The sequence below is a fragment of the Miscanthus floridulus genome, chromosome 7 (genome assembly GCF_019320115.1).
Source record: "Miscanthus floridulus cultivar M001 chromosome 7, ASM1932011v1, whole genome shotgun sequence".
Taxonomy (NCBI): domain Eukaryota; kingdom Viridiplantae; phylum Streptophyta; class Magnoliopsida; order Poales; family Poaceae; genus Miscanthus; species Miscanthus floridulus.
This window is the reverse complement of record NC_089586.1, coordinates 34,491,841-34,517,424: the sequence shown is the minus strand read 5'-3', so window position 1 is coordinate 34,517,424 and position 25,584 is coordinate 34,491,841. Positions and strand designations below refer to the sequence as shown.

General features: G+C 47.5%; 1 protein-coding gene across 3 annotated transcripts; it reads right to left on the bottom strand.

Annotated features, from left to right (window-relative positions):
- Nucleotides 1–2,741: 2,741 nt before the first annotated feature.
- LOC136463024 (ABC transporter A family member 10-like) lies at nucleotides 2,742–24,821 on the bottom strand. Of its 3 annotated transcripts, XM_066462075.1 has the most exons (19): nucleotides 24,662–24,821; nucleotides 23,947–24,340; nucleotides 23,765–23,847; nucleotides 23,592–23,685; nucleotides 23,217–23,336; nucleotides 22,959–23,128; nucleotides 22,717–22,744; nucleotides 22,577–22,617; nucleotides 22,268–22,430; nucleotides 21,809–21,934; nucleotides 21,625–21,708; nucleotides 21,125–21,492; nucleotides 20,230–20,430; nucleotides 19,875–19,984; nucleotides 19,679–19,763; nucleotides 3,705–3,833; nucleotides 3,502–3,607; nucleotides 3,332–3,420; nucleotides 2,742–3,237 (listed from the first exon to the last, which is right to left on the bottom strand). In XM_066462075.1, exons 1-19 carry the CDS (start codon nucleotides 24,719–24,721, stop codon nucleotides 2,941–2,943), a joined length of 2,748 nt encoding a protein of 915 aa, XP_066318172.1. In that variant the 5' UTR covers nucleotides 24,722–24,821; the 3' UTR covers nucleotides 2,742–2,940. The 3 variants fall into 3 exon arrangements, with proteins under 3 accessions (XP_066318172.1, XP_066318171.1, XP_066318173.1); XM_066462074.1 differs by having other exon boundaries at nucleotides 2,743–3,237; nucleotides 22,577–22,744; XM_066462076.1 differs by lacking the exon at nucleotides 21,809–21,934 and having other exon boundaries at nucleotides 2,744–3,237; nucleotides 22,577–22,744.
- Between the last annotated feature and the right edge of the window lie 763 nt (nucleotides 24,822–25,584).

Genomic DNA, 25,584 nt, shown 5'->3' with positions numbered 1-25,584 from the left:
GACATGCTCGGCTTGCGCCTATACCAAGCTTCGAATGGCGTCATGTCCTTCAGGGCCTTTGTGGGTGTGTGGTTGAGGATGAACACTGCCGGCATGCTTTTGACCTTCATCATGGATCGAGCCATGCCGACCACCATCTAGTTCCGCCACTCCACCATGCCATTCTACTGCGGCGACTATAGCATGGTGTTGTGTCGCACCACACCCTGATCTGCACAGTACGTAGCGAACTCCACCAAAGTGAATTCACCGCCGTGATCAGTCCTTAGCACATGCAGCTTCTTGCCGCTCTCCGCCTCTACGTGTGCCTTAAACTTCTTGATCGCCTCCGACGCCTTGTTCTTGCTCGTTAGGAGTTGTAGCCACATATAGTGACTACAATCATCCATGAGCAAAAGGAAGTACCGCCAACCACCGCTTGTGGCTGGTGTGATTAGTCCGTAGAGATCATCGTGGATGAGCTTGAGAGCGTCCACCGCGCAATACTTGGCCGCCTTTGGGAACGACAGCCTCCTCTGCTTTCTAGCCAGGCAGCTATCACATAGCTCGCCTGCGTACTTGATGTGGAGTAGCCCTCGGACCATCTTCTTCAGCCGACCGAGCGCATCGAAGATGAGATGGCCAAACCGGGCATACCACAGCCATGGCTCCTCGGTGTGCTATGCTGCCAGGCACACCGACTGCTTCACCTTCAAGTCGAGTAGGTGCAGCCGGTTCCGGGGCCTCTTCACCTTAGCAAGAAGCCGCTGCTCTTGGTCCCTGATCCTGAGGACGCCATCCTTGATTAGTACCTCGCTGCCACGCTCATCCAGCTGGTCAATGCTGATGATGCTTGAACGCAGTTGTGGGATGTAATATACATTCGTTAGCGCGTGGTGCTCGTTGTTCTGGCACCTGAAAATGATGGTGCCATGCCCTTGGATCGCCACCCTTGGGCCATCACCAAACTTCACCGTGCCGGTCATGTTGTCGTCGAGCTCGAAGAAGGCTTCCTTGGAGCCCGTCATGTGGTTGCTGGCGCCGGAGTCCAGGTACCACCGCTGCTCCTGCTCGCCACCTACATGTCTGAGGTGGACTTGGGCGCGTGGTTCGTCGAGGTTGACAGCCTTCAGAGCCTTGTCGTGCCCTTCCACCGCCATCACCTCTCCCTTCTTGGTCTCAACGTCGTGCAATGCACAGAACGTCGCCATCAGGAGAGTGGCCTCATCATCCTCATTAGCATGTGCTAAATGAGCCTTGGCCTTCTTCTCCTGCTTGCGATTTGGGCACTCCTTTGCCCAATGACCCGTCTTCCCGCAGCGTCGGCAAACGTTGGGGTCGACCTTCTTCTTCATCTCTGAAGAAGCCTTGCCGCAGCGCTTGCCATCGCCACCGTGGCTGGAGGTGGCTTCCTCGGACTTCTTCTCCATCCGGGCAGCCCACTCCTCCTCTGTTAGCAGCAGCTTGCCGCTGTCCGTCGTTGTTGTGGCCTGCTCCATGCGCTCGTCCACCGCCCGCAGACGGCCTGTCACATCCTTAATGGTGAGGGTGGACAAGTCCAGCATCGTCTCTATGGAGAGAGTGATATGGATGTACTTCACCGGCATGGAGTGAAGGTACTTGGAGATCGCCTCTTCTTCGTCAATGGTGATGTCGTGGCTCCTTAGCTTGCTAATGAGCGACTGCAGGCGGAGGGAGAAGTCCTCCACCGACTCACCATCCTTGAACTTGAGGTTGTCGTACTCCTGCTTCAGCAGCCGGGTCGTCGCCTTCTTTACGCGGTCAGAGTCGACGCGCATCGCTGCAATGGCCTTCCACACTTCCTTAGCAGAGTTCTTCGACCCCAACGACTCCCTGTACTCCGCTGGCATAGCAGCGAGGATAGCCTCCAACGCTGACATGTCGTCTTCTTTGTTGTCGGTGCTTTTGTCAATGGTATTCCAGAGTCATCGGGCTCTGAGCTTGACCTTCATGGACACCGTCCACTCCCCATAGTTGGTGCGAGTCAGCGTCGGGCAACTGGTGCCGCTGTCCTCCTGCACCGTGCGCACGACGACCTCATGTCGTGGCTGGGCAGCAACAGCAGTGCCGCTGTTGTCGCCCATCTCCAAACCGTCTGTCATCGCCAGCGGTTAGTCCGGCGACGGCGCTTGTACGGCTCCGATACCACTTGTTGGTCCCGAGATCTCCCGCACGGGTGAGCCGACCGGTCACCGGCGTTCTCACTCACTATGGCCAGAGGTAGAAGGAGGGAGAACAGAGCGGACACACAGCACAAGCACCAGCGTTGGTCGAAGCTCTACAGAGGAGATGACAAAATTGAACTCGCTGAACTTTACGGAGTCGTAGTGGAAAGCTATATATACAACTCTATACATCTAATATCAGTATACAAACATGCCAGACTGGCATGCTGCTACAGTGACTAGATGTGACAGCGGGACTGACTTTGACATCTGCCCCTGCCGCGGCTACAGTGCAGCAGCAGGAGAGCTCTTTCGACGTGTGCCCCTGCCGCGCGTACAGGGAAGCAGCAGATTAGCTCCTGCCCCGTCACGCGCACGCTCAACCGTTTCCGGCGCCGCCAAGAGTGGCAGGCGCTCGATCGTGTCGTGGACCCCCGGCCGTGGAATCCGCTTGCTTGCGCCTGCCACGGCCCACAGCGCGCGCAGGCGCGCGGGGTCCAAAACTCCACTGAGCGCATTTAGCGAGGTTTTACAAAAGTCATCACCTAAACTGTGTCGCGTTCATCACCTAAACTGAACCAATTTCATTCAAGACTTACAAACAAGCTCAGTGGACTGCCATAGTGGTTCATAGATATATTCTGAATCTGCATGACTGCATCTCCCTCATGTTCATGGCTTCATGCATGAGTTACCACACCGGTTTCATTTCAGAGAATTCAGACAACGCATTTATATATATATATATATATATGCACCAGGGCAGGATCAGTCATCAGGTCACAGTGGACATGTCACTCTGCTTGGCCACTCTGACGAAGACGTCTTCCAGCGTCGTATCAGCCAGGCCCCAGGCAAGGATGTGCAGGCTGCTCTTCGCCTGCTCCATGGCCCCGAAAACCACGGAGATCTTCATCCCCTGCTTCGGCATCTCGAACTTCTGCGTTCCCGAGACGCGGTACACCCTGTTGGCCGCGGGCGAGATGGACTGGACCAGCCTCTCGATCTCCTCCTCTTCGCCGGCCGGAGTTGTTACTGTCAGCACGCATGAGCCTCCGTACCTGTCTTTCAGCTGGAAACAAGAAAGAAATAGGATGGATGGCTATGTCAGAGTTTCGGATCACTGGCTACTACCATCTGAAAATTTGATTGAGTGTGTAGTGTACCTCTTTGGAGCTCCCAATGCACTGCAGGCTACCATTTGCGATGATGCCGATCCGGTCGCACAAAACATCAGCCTCTTCCATCGAGTGTGCTGAAAATAGATATATTCAAGCAATGTTTTCACCATCTGATTGTCAATCTCATGATGACAGGTGAGAGTCAAATACTGTACTTGTGAGAATTATTGTCCTATCCTGTTTCGCAGACTTGACAGCCTTCCACAAGTTTTTCCTTGATGCTGGATCCAAGCCAGAGCTTGGTTCATCCATATAAACAACCTATAAAAGCATTCCACCAACATATTTATTTATACTTATACGTGCACGAATATCAGGTGTTCCTTAAATCATGATTTCAGTTGATCAATAAAAATACCTTAGGATCACCAATTAGAGAGATAGCAACACTGAGACGACGTTTCATACCACCACTGTATTTCCCCACGAGTTTATCAGGAACACCACCGGCAAGCAAGTGCATACTTCTCAAAGATTGTTCAATAGCCTGGAAGTAAGAGATCACCGTATGATGTTTTTAGTAGCTTCTAGTGTACCATGATTTGGTTTATTTTGCAACCAGATAATTTTTTATTGGATTGTAGATCAAGCTTGAATGATTTGTACAAGAGTAGTAGAGCCTCTTAAGTAACCTGCTGCTCCCCTGTATGAACACGCGGCAGGGACATGCGTCGAAAGGCTCCCTGCTGCACTATAGCCGCTGCAGGGGCAGGCGTCGAAAGGCTCCCCTGCCGCAATGTAGCCACAGCAGGGGCAGGCGCCAAAGTCAACACTGCTGTTACATCTAGTTACTGTAGCAACAAGACAGCCTGGCATGTCTGTGTACTAGGATTAAATGGGTAGAATTGTATATATATCTTTCCACTGTAACTCAGTAAAGAGAGCGGATTTAGTTTTGCCATCTCCTCTGCAGAGCTCCGGCCAACGTTGGTGCTTATGCTTTATGTGTACTCTGTTCTCCCTAACTTCTTCTACCTCTAGCCATAGTGTTTGGTCGGCAACGCTGGTGAGCGGTCGGCTCACCCATTCCGGTGATCCCAGGGCCAACAAGCGGTATCAGAGCTATACAAGCGTCGTCACCGGACTAACCACTGGCGATGACAGACGGTTTGGAGATGTGTGACAGCAGCGACGCTGCTGTGGTTGTCCAACCACGACAAAAGGTCATCGTGCGCACGGTGCGGGAGGTCAGCGGCACCAGTTGGCCGACGCTGACTCGCACCAACTATGGCGAGTGGGCAGTGACCATGAAGGTCAAGCTCAAAGCCCGACGACTCTAGAATGCTATTGACAAGGGCACCGACAACGAAGAAGACGACATGCTAGTGTTGGATGCTATCCTCGTTGCTGTGGCAGCGGATTACAGGGAGCCGTTGAGGGCGAAGAGCTCTGCTAAGGAGGCGTGGGAGGCCATTGCGGCGATGCACGTCGGTTCCGACCACGTAAAGAAGACGACGACTCAGCTACTGAAGTAGGAGTACGCCAACCTCAAGTTCAAGAATGGTGAATCGATGGAGGACTTCTCCCTCCGCCTACAGTCGCTCATCAGTAAGCTGAGGAGCCACGACATCACTATCGACGAAGAGGAGGCGGTCTCCAAGTACCTCCACTCCATGCTAGTGAAGTACATCTAGATCGCTCTCTCCATAGAGACGATGCTGGACCTGTCCACCCTCACCATTGAGGATGTGACAGGCCATCTGCGGGCAGTGAAAAAGCGCATGGAGCAAGCCACAACAACGACGGATAGCGGCAAGCTGCTGCTGACAGAGGAGGAGTGGTCGGACCGGAGGAAGAAGTCCGGGGAAGCCTCTTCCAGCCACGGTGGCGATGGCAAGCGCCGCTGCAAGGCTTCTTCGAAGAAGAAGAAGAAGGTTGACCCCAACGCTTGCCGGCGCTGCGGGAAGACGGGCCATTGGGCAAAGGAGTGCCCAAATCGCAAGTAGGAGAAGAAGGCCGAGGCTCATCTGGCGCAGGATGATGATGATGATGAGGTCACTCTCCTGATGGCGACGTTCTGTGCACTGCACGATGTTGAGGCCAAGGAGAAGGGAGAGGTGATGGCGGTGAAAGGGCCTAGGAAGGCTCTAAAGGCTGTCAACCTCGATGAACCATGTGCCCAAGTCCACCTCGGATGTGTGGGTGGCGAGCAGGAGCAGCGGTGGTACCTAGACTTCGGCGTCAGCAACCATATGACAGGCTCTAAGGCAGCCTTCTCTGATCTCAACAGCGACGTGACCAGCACAGTGAAGTTCGATGACAACTCAAGGGTGGCGATCCGAGGGCGCAACACCATCATCTTCAGGTGCCAGAATGGCGAGCACCGTGCACTGACGGATGTATATTACATCCCACAACTGCGTTCAAGCATATCAGAATTGGCGAGCTGGATGAGTGTGGTAGCGAGGTACTGATCAAGGACGACATCCTTAGGATCAGAGGCCAGGAGGAGCACCTCCTTCCCAAGGTGACAAGGTCCTAGAACCGGTTGTACCTGCTCGACTTGAAGGTGGAGCAGCCGGTGTGCATGGCAGCATGGTACACCGAGGAGCCATGGCTGTGGCATGCCTGGTTCGGCCATCTCAGCTTCGACGCGCTCGGTCGGCTGGAGAAGATGGTCTGAGGGCTGCCCCACATCAAGCACGCAGGCGAGCTATGTGACAGCTGCCTGACCGGAAAGTAGAGGAGGATGTCGTTCCCAAAGGCAGCCAAGTATCGCGCGGTGGATGCCCTCGAGCTCGTCCATGGCGATCTCTGCTGGCCAATCACACTAGCCACAAACAGTGGTCGGCGGTACTTCCTCCTGCTCATGGATGATTGCTGTCGCTATATGTGGCTGCAACTCCTAACGAGCAAGGACGAGGCAGCGGAGGTGATCAAGAAGTTCAAGGCGCGCGCGGAGGCGGAGAGCGGCAAGAAGCTACACGTGCTGCAGACTGATCACGGTGGCGAATTCACTTCGGTGGAGTTTGCTGCATACTACGTGGATCAGGGTGTGGTGCGACACCACACCGCGATGTACTCACCACAGCAGAATGGCGTGGTGGAGTGGTAGAACCAGGCGGTGGTCGGCATGGCTTGATCCATGATGAAGGCCAAGAGCATGCCGACAAGGTTGTGGGGTGAGGTGGTGACCATGGCAGTGTTCATCCTCAACCACGCGCCAACCAAGGCCCTGAAGGGCAAGACGTCATTCGAAGCTTGGTATGGGCGCAAGCCGAGAGTGTCCTTCCTCCGGACATTCGGCTGCATCAGCCACGTCAGGAAGACGACGCTGGTCCTCACCAAGCTAGAGGATAGGAGCACATCGATGGTGCTCCTAGGCTATAAGGAAGGTTGAATGCTCTAGTTTAGTTTTGGTGAATTGATGAAACCCTAAGTGCTAACCTAGTTTATCAACTAATCATGAGAAATGTAGCACATTCTAAGTGATGAAGCAAATGAAGACCATGACATGATGATGGTGATGCCATGGTGATGATTAAGCGTTTGGACTTGAAAAGAAGAAAGAGAAAAACAAAAGGCTCAAGGCAAAGGTATAAATAGTAGGAGCCATTTTGTTTTGGTGATCGAGACACTTAGTGGGTGTGATCACATTTAGGATCGATAGTCGTACTATTAAGAGGGGTGAAACTCGTATCGAAAAGCGGTTATCAAAGTGCCACTAGATGCTCTAACTCATTGCATATGCATTTAGGATCTGGTGGAGTGCTAACACCCTTGAAAATGTTTACGAAAATATGCTAACACATGTGCGCAAGGTGATACACTTGGTGGTTGGCACATTTGAGCAAGGGTTAGGAACTTCACCAGCGGAGTGTTCACCCGTAGAGTACGGACAGTCCGACGGTGCCACCGGTGCCCTATACAGAAAAGACAGTGGTCACTGTAAGTGACCGGATGCTGGTCTCGGAAGGACCGGCGCGTCCGGTCAGTAGAAGCAGCAAAGACGCTGGCATCGGTCTCTGACCAGACCCTGGATCACTTAGTGACCGGACGCTGGAGGGCTGCATCTGATCCCGCTGATGTGGCAGTGCACAAAGGAGACACCAAGTAACCGGATGTTGGGTGGGTCCGGTCGAGCATGACCGGACTGAAAGCTCTAGTTTGGTTTTGGTGGATTGATGAAACCCTAAGTGCTAACCTAGTTTATCAAAGTGATTATGAGAGAGGTAGCACATTTCCAAGTGGTGAAGCAAATGAAGATCATGACATGATAATGGTGATGTCATGGTGATGATCAAGTGCTTGGACATGAAAAGAAGAAAGAGAAAAACAAAAGGCTCAAGGCAAGGGTATAAATTGTAGAAGCCATTTTGTTTTGGTGATCGAGACACTTAGTGAGTGTGATCACATTTAGGACCGATAGTCATACTATTAAGAGGGGTGAAACTTGTATTGAAATGCGGTTATCAAAGTGCCATAGATGCTCTAACTCATTGCATATGCATTTAGGATCTAGTGGAGTGCTAACACCCTTGAAAATGTTTACGAAAATATGCTAACACATGTGCACAAGGTGATACACTTGGTGGTTGGCACATTTGAGCAAGGGTTAGGAACTTCACTGGTGGAGTGTTCGCCCGTCGAGTGCGGACAGTCCGACAGTGCCACCGGCGCCCTATATAGAAAAGACGGAGGTCACTGTAAGTGACCGGACGCTGGTCTCGGAAGGACCAGCGCGTCTGGTCAGTAGAAGCAGCTAAGACACTGGCATCGGTCTCTGACCGGATGCTGGGTCACTTAGTGACCAGACACTAGAGGGCTACGTACAGTCCTGCTGACGTGGCAGTGCACAGAGGAGACACCGAGTGACCGGATGCTGGGTGAGTCCGGTCGAGCATGACCGGACGTGTCCGGTGATGAAAAATCATTTCTGGATGCTTACTAGAAATGACCGGACGCTGAGGTCCAGCGTCCGATCACTTTGAGTTGCTGCATCCGGTCATCACTTGACTATTGGAATCGAGCGCTCAATATTTGAAGAGAGGGGACACGTGGCACGCATCGCGTGACCGGATGCTAAGGTCCAGCGTCCGGTCGATATGACTGGAGCATCCGGTCACCCCGTGTTGTGCCCAGTGAAGGGGTACAATTGCTCTATTTCGTGTGGGCTTCTATTTAAGCCCTATGGCCGGCTCAAGCTCACTCTCTTGGCCATTTGCATTGACATAGCAACCTTGTGAGCTTACCCAAAGCCCTCCTACTCATCTCCATGATAGATTCATCATCTTTATGAGATTGGGAGAGAATCCAAGTGCATTGCTTGAGAGTTTGCATCTAGAGGCACTTGGTGTTTGTGTTTTGCTACGGGATTCGCTTGTTACTCTTGGTGGTTGCCGCCACCTAGATGGCTTGGAGCAGTGAGGATCGTTGAGCGGAGGTTGGTGATTGTCTCCGGCTCCGATCGTGGTGATTGTGAGGGGTTCTTGACCTTTCCACGGCGAAGAACCGAAAGGTACTCTAGTGGATTGCTCATGGCATATGTGATCCTCATCTTGTGTTGGTTGTGTGGCACCCTATTGAGGGTTTGGCATGTGATGCCAATTAGCGCATGAACCTCCAAGTGACTGAATCACCACAACGAGGAGTAGCTTGCCGGCAAGCAAGTGAACCTCGGTAAAAAATCATTGTGGTTATCATTTGATTCTGAGATGATTGGTCTTCATTGGTATTCATTCTTGTGATTGATTGGCTCCTTCCTCGACACGGCGGTATAAACAAATTGCTCACTCTCTTTACTTTACCGCAAACTAGTTGTCAAGCTCTTTAGTGTAGCTAGTTGTGAGAGCTTGTTAGTTTGGTTAGTGTGGCTCTTTAGTTAGCCTTTGAGAGCACATTAACTTAGTGTAGTGTCATAGCTATTCTGTGGATAGAAACTATATAAACTAGAATTGTGGTATGTGGCTTGCATTTTTAGTAGGCTAGTGCAACACTTGTTTCATCTCATAATTGTCTAACCGGATTGTTAAGTGTTGTTGTAGAATTTTTAATAGGCTATTCACCCCCCTCTAGTCATTAGGACCTTACAAGTGGTATCAAAGACGAGGTCACCGTGATTTGAGGTTTAACAACCTTCGGTGTAAAAATGGCTCAAATCAACAATACCAAGAAGTCACCCTAATTTGATGGCATAAATTATCCGTATTGGAAATCAAAGATGACCACACATATCAAGTCAATCAATAGAAAAGTGTGGAAGGTGGTAGAAACCAAAATTGAGATTGGTGATCTAGAGAATCCCACCGCTGCCGAAGAAGTGCTTCTCCAAAATAATGATATTTCTCTAAGTGCCATTCATGATGCAATTGATGAGAGAACATTTGAGCAAATCAAAAATATTGAGATGGCCCATGAGGCTTGGTAGAAGTTGGAAGAATCATTTGAGGGCACTCAAGCCGTGAAGGGTGCAAAGGCATACATTCTCAAAGAGAAGTTTGCAAGCTTCAAGATGAAGGAGGATGAGAGTGTGTTGGAGATGTTCCATAGGCTTCAAGTACTTATCAATGATCTCAAAGCACTTGGAGAAGAGGTGAAGGACAAGGACTTCTCCCACAAGTTCTTGAGATGTTTGCCTTCAAGATTTGGCATATTGGTCACTATTCTAGTGAGGAGTGGTTTGGACACCATGACACCAAACTAAGTGTTGGGAGATATAATGACCGATGATACATATAGAGATGATGATGAGAAGGAAGAAAAGAAGGAGAAGAAAGATGAGAAGAAGAAGAGTGTGGTATTCAAGGCCACGTCATCCAAGGGCAAGGCAAAGCAAGAAACATCAAGTGAAGATGATGGCTCATGGGATGATGATGATGATGAGAAGATGGCTCTCTTTGTTAAGAAATTTGGCAAGTTCATGATGAAGAAAGGGTACCATGCTAGAAGAAAGAAATCTTCATCCAAGAACAAGGAAGAGTCAAGAAGGTGCTTCAAATGTGGAAGCAAAGATCATCTTGTTGCTCAATGTCCATACAATAGCGACAATGATGATGACAACAAGAAGAACAAGAAGAAGGACAAGAAGAAAAAGAAAGATAAGAAGGACAAGATGACCTTCAAGAAGAAGAAGGGTAGTTCATATGTGGTCACTTGGGATAGTGATGCTTCCTCAAGTGATGATGATGATAGTGATGATGAGAAGACCACCAAGAAGAAGGCACTTGCAAGTATTGCTACCAATGAGAAGCCTTCTCTCTTCGACACTCCATCATGCTTCATAGCTAAGGCCACTAAGGTACAAATTTGTGATGATGAAAGTGATGAGGAACATGATAATGAAAATGACAATGAAAGTGATAGTGATGATGGAAGTGATGAGGAACATGATAATGGCTGCGGGATTCGCTTGTTACTCTTGGTGGTTGCCGCCACCTAGATGGCTTGGAACAGCGAGGATCGTTGAGCGAAGGTTGGTGATTGTCTCCGGCTCCGATCATGGTGATTGTGAGGGGTTCTTGACCTTTCCCCGGCGTAGAGCTAAAAGGTACTCTAGTGGATTGCTCATGGCTTCTGTGATCCTCATCTTGTGTTGGTTTTGCGGCACCCTATTGAGGGTTTGGCGTGTGATGCCAATTAGCACGTGAACCTCCAAGTGAGTGAATCGCCACAACGAGGAGTAGCTTGCCAGCAAGCAAGTGAACCTTGGTAAAAAATTATTGTGTTCATCATTTAATTCCAAGGTGATTGGTCTTCATTGGTATTCAGTCTTGTGATTGATTAGCTCCTTCCTCGACACGTCGGTATAAACAAATTGCTCACTCTCTTTACTTTACCACAAACTAGTTGTCAAGCTCTTTAGTATAGCTAGTTTTGAGAGCTTGTTAGTTTAGTTAGTGTGGCTCTTTAGTTAGCCTTTGAGAGTACATTAACTTAGTGTAGTGTCATAGCTATTGTGTGGATAGAAACTATATAAACTAGAATTGTGGTTGGTGGTTTGCATTTTTAGTAGGCTAGCGCAACACTTATTTTGCCTCATAATTGTCTAACCAGATTGTTAAGTGTTGTTGTAGAATTTTTAATAGGCTATTCACCCCCCCCCCTCTAGCCATGAGGACCTTACACGGACGCGTCCGATCGTGAAAAATCATTTTTGGATGCTTACTAGAAACGACCGGACGCTGTGGTCTAGCGTCCGGTCACATTGCAGCAGTTCATCCGGTCATCACTTGACCGTTGAGATTGAGCGATCAACATTTGAAGAGAGGAGACACATGGCACGCATCGTGTGACTAGACGCTGAGGTCCAGCGTCCGGTCGATATGAACGGAGCGTCCAGTCACCCCATGTTGTGCCCAGTGAAGGGGTACAACGGCTCTATTTCGTGGGGGCTTCTATTTAAGCCCTATGGCCAGCTCAAGCTCACTCTCTTGGCCATTTGTATTGACATAGCAACCTTGTGAGCTAAGCCAAAGCCCTCCCACTCATCTCCATCATAGATTCATCATCTTTGTGAGATTGGGAGAGAATCCAAGTGCATTGCTTGAGAGTTTGCATCTAGAGGCACTTGGTGTTCGTGTTTCACTGCGGAATTCGCTTGTTACTCTTGGTGGTTGCCGTCACCTAGACGGCTTGGAGCAGCGAGGATCGTTGAGCGGAGGTTGGTGATTGTCTCCGGCTCCGATCATGGTGATTGTGAGGGTTTCTTGACCTTTCCCCGGCGGAGAGCCAAAATACACTCTAGTGGATTGCTCGTGGCTTGTGTGATCCTCATCTTGTGTTGGTTGTGCGGCACCCTATCGAGGGTTTGACGTGTGATGCCAATTAGTGCGTGAACCTCCAAGTGAGTGAATCGCTACAATAAGGAGTAGCTTGTCGGCAAACAAGTGAACCTCGGTAAAAAAATCATTGTTTTCATCATTTGATTCTGAGGTGATTGGTCTTCATTGGTATTCATTCTTGTGATTGATTGGCTCCTTCCTCGACATGGCGGTATAAACAAACTGCTCACTCTCTTTACTTTACCGCAAACTAGTTGTCAAGCTCTTTAGTGTAGCTAGTTCTGAGAGCTTGTTAGTTTGGTTAGTGTGGCTCTTTAGTTAGCCTTTGAGAGCATACTAACTTAGTGTAGTGTCATAGCTATTGTGTGGATAGAAACTATATAAACTAGAATTGTGGTTGGTGGCTGTCATTTTTAGTAGGCTAGTGCAACACTTGTTTCATCTCATAATTGTCTAACCGGATTGTTAAGTGTTGTTGTAGAATTTTTAATAGGCTATTCACCCCCCCTCTAGCCATTAGGACCTTACGCGGACGCATCCGGTCATGAAAAATCATTTCTAGATGCTTACTAGAAACGACCGGATGTTGTGGTCCAGCGTCCGATCACATTGCAGCAGTTTGTCTGGTCATCACTTGACCGTTGAGATCGGGCGATCAACATTTGAAGAGAGGGGACATGTTGCACGCATCGCGTGACCGGACGCTGAGGTCTAGCGTCCGGTCACCCCATGTTGTGCCCAGTGAAAGGGTACAACGGCTCTATTTCGTGGGGGCTTCTATTTAAGCCCCATGGCCAGCTCAAGCTAACTCTCTTGGCCATTTGCATTGACATAGCAACCTTGTGAGCTTAGCCAAAGCCCTCCCACTCATCTCCATCATAGATTCATCATCTTTATGAGATTGGGAGAGAATCCAAGTGCATTGCTTGAGAGTTTGCATCTAGAGGCACTTGGTGTTCATGTTTCGCTACGGGATTCCCTTGTTACTCTTGGTTGTTGCCGCCACCTAGATGGCTTGGAGCAGCGAGGATCGTTGAGCAGAGGTTGGTGATTGTCTCTGGCTCCGATCGTGGTGATTGTGAGGGGTTCTTGACCTTTGCCCGGCAGAGAGCCAAAAGGTACTCTAGTGGATTGCTCGTGGCTTGTGTGATCCTCATCTTGTGTTGGTTTTGCGGCACCCTATCGAGGGTTTGACGTGTGATGCCAATTAGCACGTGAACCTCCAAGTGAGTGAATCGCCACAACGAGGAGTAGCTTGCCGGCAAGCATATGAATCTCGGTAAAAAATCATTGTGTTCATCATTTGATTTTGATGTGATTGGTCTTCATTGGTATTCATTCTTGTGATTGATTGGCTCCTTCCTTGATACGACGGTATAAATAAATTGCTCACTCTCTTTACTTTACCGCAAACTAGTTGTCAAGCTCTTTAGTGTAGCTGGTTGTGAGAGCTTGTTAGTTTGGTTAGTGTGACTCTTTAGTTAGCCTTTGAGAGCATATTAACTTAGTGTAGTGTCATAGCTATTGTGTGGATAGAAACTATACAAACTAGAATTGTGGTTGGTGGCTGTCATTTTTAGTAGGCTAGCGCAACACTTGTTTCGCCTCATAATTGTCTAACTGGATTGTTAAGTGTTGTTGTAGAATTTTTAATAGGCTATTCACCCCCTCTAGCCATTAGGACCTTACACGGACGCGTTGAAAGCTCTAGTTTGATTTTGGTTAAGTGATGAAACCCTAAGTGCTAACCTAGTTTATCAAAGTGATTATGAGATAGGTAGCACTACTCCAAGTGATAAAGCAATGGCGAAGATCATGACGATGGTGATGGCATGGTGATGATCAAATGCTTAAACCTGAAAAGAAGAAAGAGAAAAACAAAAGGCTCAAGGCAAAGGTATAAATAGTAGGAGCCATTTTGTTTTGGTGATCAAGAAACTTAGCGAGTGTGATCACATTTAGGGTAGATAGCCATACTATTAAGAGGGGTGAAACTCATATTGAAATGCGATTATCAAACTGCCACTAGATGCTCTAATTCAATGCATATGCATCTAGGATCTAGTGGAGTGCTAACACCCTTGAAAGTATTTGTGAAAATATGCTAACACATGTGCACAAGGTGATACACTTGGTGGTTGGCACATTTGAGCAAGGGTTAGAAACTTCACTAGCGCCCTATACAGAAAAGACAGGGGTTCATAGAGTGACTGAACGCTGGTGGAGCAGTGACCGGACGCTGGGGTCTTGAGTCCGGTCAGTAGCAGCAGTGAGCACGCGTCTCAGTCTTGTGATCGGACGCTGGCGCGAAGAGTGACCGGACGCTGGCAGAGTGCATCCGATCAGTGCTGACGTATGCTGACGTGAGGCGCACAGAGGAAACGTTGAGTGACCGGACGCCGGGTGAGTCTGGTTGAGCATGACCAAACGCGTCCAGTCATGAAATTTCGCGTTTGGAACCTTACTGGAAACGACTAGATGCTAGGGTCCTGCGTCCGGTCATCACTTGACTGTTGAGATTGGGCGATCAGTGTTTGAAGCCGATGACATGTGGTAAGCATCGGGCGACCGGACGCTGGGGTCCTGCGTCCGGTCGAACTGACCGGAGCGTCCAGTCACCCCGTGTTGTGCCTAGTGAAGGGATACAATGGCTCTATTTCATGGGGGCTTCTATTTAAGCCCCATGGCTGGCTCAAGCTCATTCTCTTGGCCATTTGCATTGACATAACAACCTTGTGAGCTTAGCCAAAGCCCTCCCACTCATCTCAATCATTGTTTCGTCATCATTATGAGATTGGGAGAGAATCCAAGTGCATTGCTTGAGTGATTGCATCTAGTGGCACTTGGCATTCATGTTTCGCTGCGGGATTCACTTGTTACTCTTGGTGGTTGCCGCCACCTAGATGGCTTGGAGCAGCAAGGATCATTGAGCGGAGGTTGGTGATTGTCTTCGGCTCCGACCGTGGTGATTGTAAGGGGTCTTGTGCCTTCCTCGGCGGAGAGCCGAAAGGTAACTCTAGTGGATTGCTCGTGTCATTGAGTTATCTCACTTGTGGGTAGGTTCTTGCGGTGTCCAATTGTGTGGACGAGGTTCGTGCAACACCTCTTAGCCATCGAACCACCAAGTGTTGGTCGACACAACAGGGACTAGCGTGCCAGCAAGCACGTGAACCTCGGGAGAAAAATTGGTTGTCTTTTGCCCTTTGGTATTCTCCCAGTGATTGATTTAGTATTCATCTTGTGATTGGTTCACTCCTCTACATGGTGGTATAATCACCCTACTCACTCATTTATATTCTTGCAAACTAGTTGTGGCAAGCTCTTTAGTGTAATTAGAATTGAGAGCTTGCTTTGTAATTTTAAGTTCATCTAGTGGAGCTCTTTAGAGTAGCAAGATTGAGAGCTCTTAGTGAGTAGTAACTTTGCTAGTTGTGTGCCTAGTAATCATTGCAACTAGATTTGTTGGATAGGTGGCTTGCTACCCTTGTAGAGATAGAGCAAGTTTGCATTTCGCTATTTGTCATACTGATCAAATTGCTCTAGTTGATTTATATATTTTTAAATAGGCTATTCACCCTCCCCCCCTCTAGCCATATTAGGACCTTTCACGCGTTCGGTCGTGAAAAATCATTTCTGGATGCTTACTGGAAACGACCGGACGGTGTGGTCCAACGTCCGATCACATTGCAGCAGTTCGTCCGGTCATCACTTGACCGTTGAGATTGGGCGATCAACATTTGAAGAGAGGGGACACATGGCACGCATCGCGTGACCGGATGCTGAGGTCCAGCATCCGGTCAATATGACCGAAGCGTCCGGTCACCCCGTGTTATGCCTAGTGAAAGGGTACAACGGCTCTATTTTGTGGGGGCTTCTATTTAAGCCCCATGGCCAGCTCAAGCTCACTCTCTTGGCCATTTGCATTGACATAGCAACCTTGTGAGCTTAGCCAAAGCCCTCCCACTCATCTCCATCATAGATTCATCATCTTTGTGAGATTGGAAGAGAATCCAAGTACATTGCTTGAGTGATTGCATCTAGAGGCACTTGGTGTTCGTGTTTCGCTGTGGGATTCACTTGTTACTATTGGTGGTTACCGCCACCTAGATAGCTTGGAGCAGCGAGGATCGTTGAGCAGAGGGTGGTGATTGTCTCCGGCTCCGATCATGGTGATTGTGAGGGGTTCTTGACCTTTCTCCGGTAGAGAGCCAAAAGGTACTTTAATAAATTGCTCATGGCTTGTGTGATCCTCATCTTGTGTTGGTTGTGCGGCACCCTATTGAGGGTTTGGTGTGTGGTGCCAATTAGCGCGTGAACCATCAAGTGAGTGAATCACCACAACGAGGACTAGCTTGCCGGCAAGCAAGTGAATCTCGGTAAAAAATCATTGTGTCATCATTTGATTTTGAGGTGATTGGTCTTCATTGGTATTCATTCTTGTGATTGATTGGTTCACTCCTTGACTTGGCGGTATACCATCTTGCTCACTCTCTTTACATTATCACAAACTAGTTACCAAGCTCTTTAGTGTAGCTAGTTGTGAGAGCTTGCTAGTTTGGTTAGTGTAGCTCTTTAGTTAGTCTTTGAGAGCACACTAACTTAGTGTAGTGTCATAGCTATTGTGTGCATAGAAACTATATAATCTAGAATTGTGGTAGGTGGCTTGCATTTTTAGTAGGCTAACGCAACACTCGCTTCGCCTCATAATTGTCTAACCGGTTTGTTAAGTGTTGTTGTAGAATTTTTTTTAATAGCCTATTCAACCCCCCTCTAGCCATTAGGACCTTTCAAAGGTACCAAGGTGTACCGGCTCTATGACCCATGCGGAGGTAGGGTGGTTGTCTCGCGCGACGTCGTGTTCAATAAGAAGGCGACCTGGGACTGGAATAGTCCGGGCATGGGGGAAGCTGGCGGCTTCTCCAGCACCTTCGTCGTCGAGCACTTGGTCATCCATGGTGGTGGAGATGCTGGAGAGGAGGTGCTGACCACTCTAGCAATAGAGCCGAGCACTCCTGGGATGGTGTCGAGCACTCCAGGAGTGGTGGCGAGTGGTCCTGGAGTGGTGCCGACCACTTTAGGGCGGGTGTCGAACGCTCTCATAGCGGAGCTAAGAGGTCTTGCAGTGGTACCGACCACTCTAAGACTGGTGCCGAGCACTCCTGCAGTGGTACCGACCACTCCAGGAGTGGTGACGAGCGGTCCAGGAGTAGTGCCAAGCACTATAGCCGGGGTGCCGAGCACTCCAGATGCTGTGCTGACCACTCCGACGGAATAGGGGACTCCATCGACGTCGATCGAGTTTGCCTCACCTCCAAGCGACATCACTGAGTTCGTGGATGCCTTCCACGACAGTTAGGAGGTGCGGTTCCGCAGGCTGGACGACATCATTGGTGGCACTGGGTCCTCAGGCCTAGCGAGTCGACTGTTCAATGACCTAGAGCTATTTCTCGTCAGTGCAGAGGAACCACCCACGTTTGCGCTAGCCGAGCGCGATGCAAATTGGTGACGGGCGATGCTAGAGGAGATGAAGGCTATAGAGGAAAGTGAGACTTGGGAGCTCGTCGATCCACCTCCAGGATGCCATCCGATCGGCCTGATGTGGGTGTACAAGGTAAAGCGGGACAAGCGCAGCGCCATTGTCAAGCACAAGGCGCGCCTCATCGCCTGAGGCTTTGTTCAGCATGAGGGCATCAACTTCGAGGAAGTCTTTGTGCTGGTAGTGCGCATGGAGTTTATCCGACTGCTGCTGGCTTTGGCAACAACAAAGGATTGGCGCGTCCATCACTTGGATGTAAAATCCGCCTTCCTCAACGGCGAGCTGGCAGAGACAGTCTTCGTCAGACAACCTCCGGGTTTTGCCATCAATGTGGCAGAGCACAGGGTGCTCTGACTGTGCAAGGTGCTCTACGGGCTGCGGCAGGCCCCGCGAGTGTGGAATGCCACGCTGGGCGAGCTTGGGTTCACATGGTGCGCAACCGAGCATGCGCTCTACACGCGGCGATGGGGGAAGGAGGAGCTCATCGTCGGCGTGTATGCGGATGACTTGATTGTTACCGGCGCGCATACGGAGGACATCAATAGCTTCAAGCGTGAGATGGTGGCTCGTTTTCGAATGAGTGATCTCAGCGCGCTCTCCTACTACCTCGGCATCGAGGTGAGGCAGGGGAAGGAGACACTCACACTCGGTTAGAGCGCGTACGCCTCAAAGCTATTGGAGAGGAACGGCATGGTTGAGTGCAAGCTATGCGTGACTCCGATGGAGGAGCGGCTAAAGTTGACGAAGACCAGTACCACGGCGAAGGTAGATGCAACACTCTACCGGAGCATCGTCGGTGGTCTACGCTACCTAGTCCACACGAGGCCGGACATTGCATTCGCCGTGGGCTACGTCAGCCACTTCATGGAGGATCCCTAAGAGGATCACTGGGCTACGGTGAAGCGGCTGCTGCGCTACGTCAAGGGGGCGGTAGATCAGGGGATTGTCTTCCCCAAGACCGACGGAAGTGGGCTGCAGCTCACTATGTTCAGCGCAGACATGGCGGCGGACATCAACGGACGGCGGAGCACCTCTGGCGTGCTCGTTTTCCTCGGGTCGGCTCCAATCTCATGGCTGTTGCTGAAACAGAAGGTGGTGGCGTTGTCCACGTGCGAGGCAGAGTACGTGGCGGTGGCCATAGCGTCGTGCCGAGCTGTGTGGCTGTGCCGGCTGCTGGGCGAGCTGACCGGTGTGGAGGCTCACCCACCAGCACTGATGGTGGACAACCAGCCCGTCATCGCCCTCGCAAAGAATCCGGTTCTCCACGACTAGAGCAAACACATCGACGTCAAGTTACACTTCCTTAGGGACTGTGTCGATGGAGGACAGATCGTCATCGAGTTCGTCGAAACTGGTCGGCAACTCGCGGACGTCCTCACCAAGCCGCTCAACCGTCTTCAGTTCACGGAGCTGAAGAAGATGATTGGCATGGAGGGGGTTCTAGGGTTAGCAGCAGGATTATGGGAAGAATTGTTAAGTAACATGCTGCTACCCTGTATGAACGCGCGGCAGGGACAGGCGTCGAAAGGCCCCCTGCTGCTGTACTGTAGCGCGCTGCAGGGGTAGATGCTAAAAGGCTCCCCTGCTACACTGTAGCCACAGCAGGGGCAGGCGCCAAAGTCAGTCCTGCTGTCATATCTAGGCACTGTAACAGCATGACAGCCTGACATGTCTGTGTACTAGGATTAGATGGGTAGAGTTGTATATATATCTTCCCACTGCAACTCAGTAAAGAAAGCGAGTTCCGTTTTACCATCTCCTCTGCAGAGCTCCGGCCAACGTTGGTGCTTGTGCTGTGTGTGTGCTCTATTCTCACTCCTTTCTTCTACCTCTAGCCATAGTGTCTGATCGGCAACGCCGGTGAGCGATCGGCTCACCCGTTCCGGTAATCCCAGGGCCAACAGAGCCCACAAACAAGAGATGATTCTTGCCTGGAAAGAACCCTACAGACTACAGTGACTAGTATTTTAATTCCATTCATCTACTCTTGATAGTACTTCAAGTGATCAATAATGACAGAAAGAAAAACATCAAAATAACCCATCACAATATTAGAGCAGTCAGGTCAAACAATACCTCAGCTAATGCTGCACCCTTTAATTTCTTAAGCCTGCCATAGAACAACAAATGCTCGCGACCAGTCAGGTTCTCCCATAGCAGGCTGCATCAAGTCATCCAGGAAAGAGGAAAGTCATCACAAAGTTCGCAACTAAATAAGCTAACCTGAAAAACTGGTTCAGACGAAACATCTGAGTGAGATAGAATAGTTTACTCATCCTGTGGACAAACACCAATTCCTGTATATATTCTGTCCATGTCGAAGCGTATGTCCATCCCTTCAATGTATGCAGTGCCAGAGGTAGGTTTACAAAATCCAGTCAGCTGTTGACAGGTTAAGATTACTCAAAACATGATAATCAGTATAGCTGATGGATATTTGCAAAAGCTAAAATATATAGGAGGCAAACTCTGGAGTTCAGTTTTATACTACACGAACACCCAAACTTTTTTTTTCTTAGATTTGAAAGAACGCATAATTGAGTCATTAACCACCTTCTCTAAATAGAGAGATTGACCTGTACTTACATACCATAACCTATTGTATCCAAATCTATATTTGAACTTACCATGTTAATAAGAGTGGTCTTTCCCGCACCATTTGGACCAAGAACACCAAAACACTGTCCACGTGACATAGAAATGGATATCCCTCTAACTGCAATTTTATCTGCATTTCCATCTTTTCCACGGTACACTTTCTCAAGATTGTCGCATATGACTGAATAGCTTCTGCGAGATTCTTCTGATATCTGTTCAACTATCTCTCTCTGAAAAGAAAGATGAAAATGATAAATTGATGTGCACTACTTCACAAGTGACTAAGAATATAGATTAATCTGATTCTATATTTCAAGCTCTGGTATTTTAATATATTTTTCACTTCTATATTTCAGGTGCCTAAATTTTAAAATGATTTCAGGCAATATTCTTGTACAATCAACTAGTACAAGTAACTAAATTGTTATTTTTGTGATTTGTTATTTGTCTTTGTATGGTAATATATCAAAATTTTGTCCTTGTCTGACTATAGAAACACTTGTAAATTGTTAATTATCTTTATGCCAACAAAGACCAAATTTTGTCGGGCTTGAGGTTTTGTGTAAAGTTTATTTATTTATTTTTGGAACCGAAAATTGCAGATTATGCATTCATAAATTGCAATGAACTAAAGCTGTAATTTTAGTATAAAATATATGCAGTAACCATTGTATGAAGCAGAAAACACTAGAACTCATTAAAATACCAGGTATGTTCAAAAAAATATGGGACTTGCTAAAATTCAATGCTTCATAAGGTTACTTTAATAACAACTAACCTGAAAATAATGTTTAGTGTAACTTTTTAGGTAGTACATTGTGTAGTTTAAACTCCTCTCTAATTATCTCAACAGACTCCTGAAGCTCTTTCTAAAAAAACAAGAAAAAAGGATGGGAGTGTACCAAAGAATAGAGCAGAGCACACCTCTTTGATGACATCTGTTCTCTCCAATTCAACGGAAGCTCTGAATTCCTGAAGTTGTATGTTCTGCTGCTGAGCAGTTTCAACATGGTTCCCATTTATGCGGGAGCGAACAAATACTGCTGCTTTTTTCATTCCGTCTTTGAAGGAATGAAAACGGTCCAAATAGAATGTAAGTAAAAGGAATACGAACCATTCTAGTACCATAATGGTAAGCACACCTGCCAATCCATTTTCTGGATTAGTCATATCAGTCCACTGAATCCCCGAGAAGGCCATATAATTTCCAAGCAGTTCAAATCGTGAGAATTCATAGACAATGCGGTATAAGGAAAATGCAGGTAAAAGTTCCATAAGTGTGATCCAGCTTCCTTGAAATGAGAAAACACAAAATTTCCAAGCAACTTATTAGAATTAACGAAAAAAACTTACATAAAAAAGAAGATGACTAACATCGTGCATATCGACTTCATTAAGATATAGCTAGTGAACTTTGTACATACTTGAGATGTTAGCATCTTCAACATAGGATCTGAATATAAATTGTGACAAAAGGCCAGACACAAATATGTACAAATATCCTGTCACTGCATGAAGAGATGCCAGATAATCAGTTCAGTAAAGAACTACAGATACTTCATACTATCTGATAAAATGGATATAATGCACACATTAACAGAAGCATACCAGTAGCTGTCCTCACATTAGAGAAGTATGTTGTCATAAGAAATGCAAATGAAATTTGCAAGTTCATGTAAGCAAAAAAGAATACAAACTGCACGCCATAGTTGTTCTGGCGGAAGAATGTTAATCCTGAACATAGAAATTGAAGTATCATTAGGTTTGCTTCCAATTTATAATAGTACCATGAGGCTCCTTTCCCTTTCATTAAAATTAGCATAAAAAGTAAAATAATTTCGTATAAAGAGAAGCCAAGATCTAACTGCAATTATATCGGTGCTTGCGTCAATTCCCTCATGATCAGAACCACTATAAGTTCATCCTATGTTTAAAGGGCGTACCCAGTGCAGAGAGCTCCCGCTCTGTGCGGGGTCTGGGGAAGGGTGTTAGTGGCAAGCCTGACACCCTTCCCTCATTTTGATTATTATAAAGTACATTCCTAGTATTAAAAGTAATGTATCTTACCAAGGGCAGAACCAAATAGCATGAAGGACAGCACATAAAGCAGCGACAATAGTAGAAAATAGCAATAGGATATAGTCCAATACGGTAAATCTCCAAGACCATGCATCTTCATCATTATCTTTAGCCTATTTTGTCTCTCGTATACAAGGTTTGTCAAAATTACCTGCAGAACCAACTCACCGGTTCACGAGATATGAAAATATTTATAATGTAACCACATTTGTATGCTTCTTCTAGTGACACCAAAACATATCAGATCATCCAATTCATATTGGCTATACAAAAGGAATCTACAAAGGCTTGTCGTACCGGAAAAAGAAGCTCCATAGTCCATACAAAAGGTAGCTGCCCTATATATGGAGCCAGATCAAACCGGTCATTGTGTACAGCTGGTATAGCTGCTCTAGGCATGTCTTTAACAAATTCAAATGACATCTTGAGACCATTACCCTTTAAATGAAGGTATGCATTTGAGGCCTGAAAAATTGAAACTGAAGTGTAAAACAATGATGAAAGGGTGCCACAAATAGTTTGACAACAAAGAGAGTAGTAGTGCATGAACGAAGTCAATCAAGAAGCATATGAGAATGAACAAAATGTTTAGAGAACAAAGGGGTTCCAATGAAAGAAACTAAAGAAAAGTTTTCCAAATAGATATACTATTATTTATCTCAACTAGGAAAAGCGATACCATATTAGCTAATCGTGGGACTTGATCCGAATTAGCTTTTTGCACTGGACGTTCTTGATTATTAAGCACAGGGACAGATTGTTCTGATTCATCATAAAAACCATAGTTTGTGGAGTTGTATGAGATGATCAGGTTGAATTCGCCCTGATCAGAACTTAAGAAATCATATGCTGCATCACGTAGATGAACCACATATTAGATGCCAATGAGCAGCAGTTAGAATAGCTGATTGAAAGCACAAAGATTCAAAAATATGACCTGCAGCAATTGCGTCGGTCTTATGGTTATTATTCCCTTGGTAATAACCTCCATATAATTCATCATTAATTAGCCTTGAACTGTCACGCCAGAGCACTAATCCTTCTGTGCATTGTATATCTACTCCAAGAGTTCCGGTAAGCATGAGTAATAGGCAAAATGTAGTAACATTGCTAAATAGTAAGACAGGAGAATTGCTTGTGGATTTATTTATCATTTTGCCATGTGCTAAAAGACCGTACTAATCCCAAATATCTTTACCAGTGTCAGCAACAGCTGAAGCCATTGGCACTGCGACCTTTTATTTAGTTGAACCGAAATTTTTATCGTCAGTGAGCAATGCAGCATTTGATCTTACATGGGGATAATAGTTACCTTGACTCACGGTACGATTGCCATGTTGAACTGGATAAGAAAGTGTCAAGTTAGGGAAGCACTTGTTCTGAAGAAAAGATTCTCCATAATCTGCCTGCAGATATTCAAACATCACAAAATTGCCCTGCCAATAAGGATCATACACAGAGAACTCAAAGAATGAAGCAGCCTACCAGAACAAAATCAGACAACGCAGAAACATCTGCCGACAAGTTCACTGAAGAACTATGAGCAGTGAAAATGTTATCTATCACACCTGCAAGGAGAAAAAGGCTATTTCAGAAACCACTCACAGAAAGCTCGCACTGCACTGCACTCTGTCAGAATGGACAATTGAACAGCAAAAAAAACCTACTTTCTACAAAAGAGTGGTTGTCGCCAGTGACAAGGAATGTTGCCGCGCAAGACCCATTGACTCTGCACGACGCATCTGGGAGATCAGTGTACGGGAAGAGGCCATCTTGAACCGCGCTGTACTTGGGATTTGGGGTCTTGAGGAAAGGGGGCTGTTTGGGCGCGCGAGGCAACGGGCACTCGTACTCGTACTGGTAAGGGCATTCTATGCCTCCCATCGCGTTCTCGTCTACGCTGACGTTGCTGCAGCTGCAGTCGAGATGGGTAGCAGGAATAGCACCTCCCTCTCCCTGCGACGACGATGCGTGGTTGATGGCGATCTGTAGGCCGCCGATGACGGAGCAGAGGAGCAGCGGGAACGAGATCAGACAGCAGTTCGTCTTGCAGGCGCGCCTCTGCGGATCGGGAGTGAAATAAACGAGTTGAAATTCAGTGTCATGATGAGTGATCTTGGTGTATTGTTCATGGAGCCGCAGATTCAAAAACGAGTCGAAATTCAAAGTAGCGTCAGTGCAGGGAATTTGCATCTATACTAGTGACTAGTGAGAGCAAAATTGAATCTTGGTATATTATTCATGCTGCAACTGCACCAAATTCTGTCAGTCAGTGATGGAATCACCAAAGGATCAATTTCATCCATTCGACGCAAGAACTTGAAAGATGCAACCTTGATTGGAAAAAATCCAAAACAAGAGGGAGATCAAGGCGGGGGTCACCTGGATTACAAGATTTTTCCTGAAGAGAGCATTGGTTTGCTCAAGATGGCTCGCGCCCATGGCTCTCTTGTTCTTGTTTGCCCTTGGAGAAGCCGAGAAGAGATGCTCTGATGCTGCACTCTCCTCTGCGGAGGATACTGGTTTTGAGCTTGGCGGTTTAAAAAGCTAGCACTAGCAGTATTAGCACCGAGCGTATGGAATATGCCAGCTTTTATTTGCGATTGGAGTTTGTCGTGGCCGTCACGGACAGGACACTCGCCTTCGGTCTTCCCGTGGACTCGTAGACCAACTCCTACTTAAGATTAGGCTGGAGTGATTTTTTTTCTGTCCTGCAAACCACAGTACAAATGTAGGACATTGACCTGATCTCCAAGACGACATTTAACACGCAGGAAACCAGGTCGCTGTCACCTGAGGAAGTGGCGCTTCGCAAAGAGCTAAAACGCAAATGTCTTGGATTCTTGACGTCCTTGCCTGGCAATCGCCCGTCAGCGCTCACGTCTGCTGTTCCTCGCCGAGGGAGACGCGAACACCCGATTCTTCCACCTGCAGGCTTGCCACCGCAGCCGCAAGAACCACATCGCATCACATTGTCAAATAACTTTTGGCATTTGTCGCAAATTAAGAGAACATTCTCTTCGCATTGTCTCTTATCCTAAATATAAGTCATTTTTAGGACATTGGCATGATCTCGAATACGACATTTAACATGCAACTTGTATAAATATATACTCCCTCAGTTCTAAATTATAATTCGTTTGACTTTTTTAACCCCAAGTTTGATTACTCGTCTTATTCAAAAAATTTGTGCAAACATAGTAAAAAATTTAAGTTATTCTTGAAGAACTTTTGTTAATAAAGCAAGCCACAACAAAAGATGTGATATTTTACATAAATTTTTAAATAAGACGAGTGATCAAACT